The 6,985-nt window shown below is 43.5% G+C and overlaps 1 protein-coding gene across 1 annotated transcript; it reads left to right on the top strand.

The window, feature by feature from the left end:
• The first annotated feature begins 1,715 nt into the window (after positions 1–1,715).
• LOC114657684 (signal peptide, CUB and EGF-like domain-containing protein 1) lies at positions 1,716–2,971 on the top strand. Its single transcript, XM_028809559.2, has 3 exons — positions 1,716–1,854; positions 1,937–2,089; positions 2,733–2,971. Exons 1-3 carry the CDS (start codon positions 1,716–1,718, stop codon positions 2,969–2,971), a joined length of 531 nt encoding a protein of 176 aa, XP_028665392.2.
• The last annotated feature ends 4,014 nt before the right edge of the window (positions 2,972–6,985 follow it).

The following is a 6,985-nucleotide window of genomic DNA, read 5'->3' as shown; positions in this document are numbered from 1 at the left end:
GGGGTGTATGTCGCAGGGAATAATATACAATTAATAAGGCAATAAGATGATGATGCATAAATAAATACCCTAAATAAGAGTAGCAGAAGAATGACATAACGTACATAGTGCAAAACAGAACTGTGCAGACATGCAGACTGTATTAAACAGTAGTGACAAAAAACATGTGTGCAGATGGCAGTCCACAGTGTAACAGCAGAATTAAATGTAAACCAGCAGGTGGGTACAGTGCAGGGCAAGTAAAACCAGGTTAGTGAGAGATCAGTGATCTTATGGGCTTGGAGAAGTAGCTGTCCCTGAAGTGGGTAGAATGTGTGGTGGGACTCCAGTAACAGAAGTGTAAACAGAAGGTGAGTTTAGATTGCCTTCATCGGAGATGATGAATTCAACTCTCCTTGGACATCTGGTAGAATAGACAGTATGAATCTGTTGAAGGTCAGAAGCTGTACAGATAGTCCATTGTAGGACTTTGTGATCCTGGTAAGTCACGTTACCAAACCACATTGTGATGCATCCGGTCAGGATACTTCAATAGGGCAGTGGCAGAAGTTCACTAGAATGTTGTTTCCCATCCTAAAGCTCTTTAGCTTCCTCAAGAAAAAGAGCGTTTGCCACACCTTTTTGAGAATGCAGGGTGTGTTGATAAACCACAAAAAGGAAATCGGTGATCTGGATACCCAGGAACTTGAAGCTGCTAACTATATGAACAGGCAGAAGGGAAGTAATCATAGGGTCAACATAATGCAGCAGGCATAATAAAAATTAGCATTTAAATTTAAACAATAAAATTATTTAAAAATATAAAATTGATACACATAGTTCTGGTAAATGTGAACTTCGAATGTAAACCAAAAACCCACATGTAGAAATCCAGATGTGTTCACACTATTTGTGTTTAAATTTTGTGAAATTAGCCAAAGTGATCAATTAGGAATTAAGGGCAAAAATGTTGTCTATTGTGAGCAGACCATGGTTTTCATTTCGTCTGTCTGTCTGTCTGTCTGTCTGTCTGTCTGTCTGTCTGTCTGTCTGTCTGTCTGTCTGTCTGTCTGTCTCCTTCCTTCCTTCTATCCTATTGGATTTCATTTCTGCAGGCTGGTTCTGCGTGTCAGCTGCGTGGAACGCCCAGCCCTTTGACCTGGACAATTACACCAATGCTAACTGCCTGTGCCCTGCCACTGCCACCGGGGGAAAGTGTCAGGAGGGCTACTACTGTCCAGAAGGCAGTTCAGAACCCATCGCCTGTCCCCCCGGAGCTTACTGCAATGGGTCAGGTATGTACACCAAGGTCAGTCAGTGGGTGTATGACGGAAGTTTTCTTGGCTACTGAGCGCAAAGCTGGCACCAGGAGATACACGTTTCTGTGTTGAAATGAATGCATTGTGTGTGACCCATAGGGCTGGCCAAGCCAAGTGGACCCTGTGCTGCTGGCTACTATTGCTTAGGTCGAGCTGCTCATCCTAAGCCCACAAACCACATTACAGGAAACATCTGCTCAGCTGGAACCTACTGTGGTAAGTTTATTCCTCCTACTAGATCGACAGTGAAGTTGGCAGTGTTTGCCCAACTGCTGAACAACAACAGAAACTCCTCTGCTTGTATCTGAGCTGGTGTTCAGCATTGAATGACAAAAATGGAACCTCTCCAAATGTACACATACATTTAGCGGCTCATATTCCATTATCTTCACCTTCTTGTCTGTAGGTTCTGGCTCCATGGAACCAATTCTATGTCCAGCTGGAACCTTTTCCAACGTGCGGGGTTTAACAGCTGTCAATGAATGCCAAGCTTGCCCTGCAGGTTTCTACTGTGTGGTGGCAGGCCTAGTCATGCCCAGTGGTCCATGCCATGCAGGTATGTCAGAAATCCTGGGCTTGGCTCATTTGATGAGATTCTGTCCATCACTCACACACTTCTTCTCCTTTCATCATTTCAGGGTACTACTGCCCACCTGGCCAGCAGCTAAGTACAGCTTATATCTGCCCGACTGGACATTACTGCCCAGAGAAGAGTCCAAAGCCACTCATCTGTGCGTCAGGATCTTATCAACCACTACAGGCTCAGGCTTCATGCACACCGTGTGATGCAGGTAACCGAGGGGGCCATCTAAGACATAACTTACTGTGTGGATCTGTCTGGCCATGTCTGACTGAATGAACAATTTCCCCGGGTGGTCCTCTGGCTGGTTCAGTCTCTGATGGCTTATCAAATGGCTAACTTCAGACGCATCCATTTCCACTCATTTTGGTCCCTAATTTAAGACCCCACTTAATGACTTTAGCCCCTCTTCACAAATCGGTTTCTGTCATTCACCATAGCCTGAAGTGGTGTCTGTCTTCACCACCATCATGTACCTCTCTATGTGACACATTCAAACTCCCAGGCCACTATCAGCTGATGCCACCCCTGCAGAGAGTCATTTGATATGTAGGGACTCTCAGACCTCCCTGGATCTGTCATGGTGTCCCAGTTTTCTTTACGGACCCACCCCACCATGACTTGGGCCTGTCTTGGTTCAAACTCTTCACAGCTAATGTGAGTTGCCCACTCCTTCACACCTCAGTTTGACCCTGCAGATCCCCCTGACTGAAATGAGCTCTTCCTTTCTTGACTGACTGATTTCCTAGCCCTGGCATGGAGTTCAGATGCACTACTACTCACAAGTCCTAACATTCCAGGTTTTAAATCCAAGGGGTACATTTTTTGTTTTAAATCTTGATTGTCTTTTTTAGGTTACTACTGTGACAACAGGCAAGGCCCAGTCAGTGATATCACCTTGTACCCATGCCCTCGGGGATACTTTTGTTTAGCAGGAACTCAGTTTGCCACCCAATTTGGATGTCCTCTGGGGACGTTCAGTCCTCAGAAAGGGTTGCAGGATTCAAGTGGCTGCCTCCCCTGTGCTGCCGGAATGTTCTGCTCAGAAGTGGGTCTAGCGGCACCTACAGGTGAGGAGGATTTTGAGTCCTAGGGTACATCCTGCACTGTTTTAAAGCACGCTCGCTCTCTGAGTGTGGCTCTCCTGCATTCACACCTCTGTCTCACAGGTTTCCCTGTGGGATTACCTCCTCCTTTTTTCTTTTTTAATTCCAGGCAACTGCTGGACAGGATTCTGGTGCAAAAAAGGATCTCAGACAGCAAACCCTGAAGAAGGCCCATCAGGTGGACCCTGCCTTCCAGGGCACTACTGCCCAGCAGGTGAGTAGTGTGTCCATATCACAGAAGTACACTAGAGATGTGGGACAATTCATAAAGTAGTGCCATTCACATGGGTAAAATTGGGCATCAATAAGGTGCTTTAAGAAAGAGGAAAATGTATGAGCTAAGCAGTGAGGTATAGTGATTTAGAAAAAAATCACTAATTTGGGACACTCTGGGGGTCCCAGATATATTTGGAGTCTCGTGGGACAAACTGGGGGTTAGAGGCTGAAGTGGGAGGTGACAAGGAGACAAACTATGTGTCTAGTCTGACTTGGAAGCATCTTCAGGGTCACGTTTGTTTTTATAATGTTATAGAGGTGGGCAGCATTGGAATGCTGTGGGTAGTACTGCAGCATCACAGCTCCACAATTCAGGATTCAAATCTGAGCCCACTTTGAATGTTCTCCCTGTGTTCCTTGACATGTCACAAAGCCAATAGCATTCAGCATTCCTATTATACAATAAGTTAGTTCCTATCCAAGTTCTTGCCTTTTTATATGATTTTATTAAATTACTTTGCTTTAACCAAGATTAGTGGCCAAATGGAGAATTTCAGTTGCTGTTTGACTTTCATAGATTAATATTGATGGTGATTTTATGCTAATATTGCTCGTTTTGTATTTTTACTTTTCTACTGGTAAATTTTGGGTACTGCTCTATTAGGTATACTTCTAAAATTGTTAGTCACAGTACCTCCACCATGAACTCACATCAATGGATGCCATTTTTCCATCTCTTCGTTTGGAATCTGCTGTCCCTGAACAGGGGCGGCCTTAGGCATGTGCAAACTGTGCACCTGCACAGGGCCGCCAAATCCCAGGGGCCGCCACACCAATATATATTGAATATAAAACAGAAAGAGAAAATAACTACACAGCTGACTGCAATGTGGCCGAAAAACATTGTGTTTCTTGTTAATTAGTATGCTGTATTTACTAATGTCGCTAGAGTTGGAGCAGTAAGCTATATGTAGTATTATAATGTTCTGCCATAATGAGAATATCATGGGCCGCCACTTGGTTTTCAAGTTACGGACACGCGCATATAGAAGCGAAACTAGTTCAAGTGGGCGAGTCGTCTTACAAGTTAGTAAGATACCGTGTATAACATACCATATTGACATTGGCGGGCGAAAGGGATTGGCCACCGATTCTTTCTCTGCCCAGGGCCACCACGAGCCTAGAGCTGCCCCTGCCCTGAAAGTTGTTGAGTCACAACAAGCCTGTTTGACATTCATTTTTAACTACAAGATATTGTAAAGTGCTGTTAAAAGTCAGACATTTAACATAGTCTACTGACAAATGTATAGTAATGGCATTCTGTTATCACTGTTATTATTGAATATGACTCATTGTTATAAAAATAGTTCCTGAGCAAAATGTGAAAACCCCCATGACCCTCTAGTTGGGATATAGCGGGTTGGATTATGGATGGATGGATGGATGGATGGATGGATGGAAATGTGAAAATGTGAAAACTGACTCTTTGATAAAGCATTAAATTCTCCAACTTTCATATCAATTATCTTAGTCACTGATCGCACCTGAGTGTTACACCATATGTACAGTTTCTAACTCTGTTATCATATAAACCACAATACAGTAAAGCTGAATTTTTATGGTTGCAAAGAGTCTGTAATGATTTTTAAACACACACTGCTCGCGCTAACACCCAGACATCATCTTGGTCATTCATAGTACACCTTGTTGATGTTATGTTCCAGCCAGGGCATTTTCTCTGAATCAAGGATGTCATTGGTTTAATTATTCTTTATGTAATTTTAAACTATCCTTCATATTATGTTATTAACTCTGTTTTTGTTTGGTCTAAGTTATATATATGAATTATTTTATATTTTGTGTTATATTAAGACTATATACAGACTATACAGTCAACTGATGTTTTCAAACGGAATCTAAAAACTCATCTTTTCTGACAGACATTTTGTTAAAGTATAAATAGATTTTCTTGTTTTATTATTTTATTTTTACTCTGTAGCACTTTGAGATTGCTAAAATATAAAGCGCATTATAAATAAAATTTATTATTATTATTATTATTATTGTGTTTTTTGTATCTGCCCTGCCTCCTTTATATGGAGCCCATGGGGGCAGGGTCACCCAATGACACAGCTGAGGTGACTGTCCCAGCTCTATAAAAGGCAAAGCTAATGATCAGGTAGCAGCTTCATGTGACTGAATTTGTTGTGACCACAGGGCACACTGCTAGAACTGGGACAAGACAGTGATGGTGGCAAAACTGAAACCTCCACAGAGAGACTTTTCAATGCAGCCTTTTCGTTTCTTTTTTGGCTTTTCAGGGACACCCTATCCTCTGCCTTGCCCAGATGGCACCATGTCTAACAGCACAGGTCTGAAAAGCTCAGAGGAATGTCTTCCCTGTCCAGGTGGATCTTTTTGTGGCAGATCAGGCCTCACCAGTCCATCGGGTCCTTGTTTTCCAGGGCATGTACTCTCAGACTTCTATTGGTTTTCTTTGTGGGTGTTTTCATTTAAGCGGTAGATCCATCATAAAGCAGAAGTTCCATAAAAATGCTTTACACTTCTTTAAAGATTTGCTATTTTGGTTTCTGATGATCTCTCATTGTCTTCTGGTATCAAAGATGGCTGCAATGTAGGGACGTTTTCATGATGACTGACGCCATATGCTTGCATGCATGAACATTGCACAGGCTATTTTCCCTGTTGAAGAAGACATGTGGATAAAGTAAATTCATCAGCTCTCCTGATGTATACAGGAAAAGCCTCATTTGTCATGAAGTTCGTTGCAATTTGTATGTGTTTGCCTGTGTACTTTGACTGTTTTAGGGATACCTTTAATCCTTTAATGCTGCACCTTATTCACTTTTTCTAACATTTTGGTATTTATGTTATACTCAGTTGGAGGTACTTGGTTTATGGAGGCACTCGTTTATGGTCAAGTAGTAAATGGAGCAAGTCCTTGTGGAAAGTTCCATTGAGCTTAATTTTAGGGTCACTCTGGGAAGCAGCCCAGACACAGACAGGCTGGCACCGATGGTTCAGTCACCAACATACGTTTATTCATTTTTCACTATTTACAATTACAACGCACACAACCCAGTGCCCCTGCACCAATCACCCTCAAGTCCAGGCCTTGCCAATGCCTCTCTCTCTTCTGACTGCCTCCATTCCTCTCCACCGAGCTCTGTCCTCTTCCACCCGACTCCAGCTATCGAATGGAGAGGGGCGGCCCCTTTTATGTTCACCCGGACGTGCTCCAGGTGCCTCCCGATGAACTTCCGCTGGCACTTCCTGGTGTGGCGGAAGTGCCGGCTGAGCACCCGGAAGCACTCCGGGTGTCCCTGGTGTTCCTTCCGCCAGCACCTCCAAGTGTGGTGAAAGTGTTGACGTCCAGAGCTCCTCAGGCATTCGGGTGTTCCCTAGCAGTTCAGAGAAGGCGTGATCCCTCTTCCGGTCCTTCCGGGCGTCCCGGCTGGATACCGCCCCCTTCCGCTCGCCACATGACTCACACCCATTTCTTAGTACAACCCAGCTAAGAGTATGAAGAAGCATGAGGGCCTTGAAATAGGTATAATACTTAAGCTGCCAAAAGGCCTCCAAACCGCTCAGGATATGATCTTTTCCTGTTGTGGTTCCCGATTTTTTTGTTTCATGTTGCATGAAAACTCACAGAGAATAGCAGATGCTCTTTAGGCAAAATATGCTTTACAATTTATGTGGATATCCCTTAGTCTTTTATTTTTCAATATGCATTGTTATGGGGGATTTGAAGACTAAGGAAC

Source organism: Erpetoichthys calabaricus, chromosome 9 (assembly GCF_900747795.2).
Source record: "Erpetoichthys calabaricus chromosome 9, fErpCal1.3, whole genome shotgun sequence".
Classification (NCBI taxonomy): Eukaryota; Metazoa; Chordata; class Cladistia; order Polypteriformes; family Polypteridae; genus Erpetoichthys; species Erpetoichthys calabaricus.
This window is presented reverse-complemented; position numbering and strand designations above follow the sequence as displayed.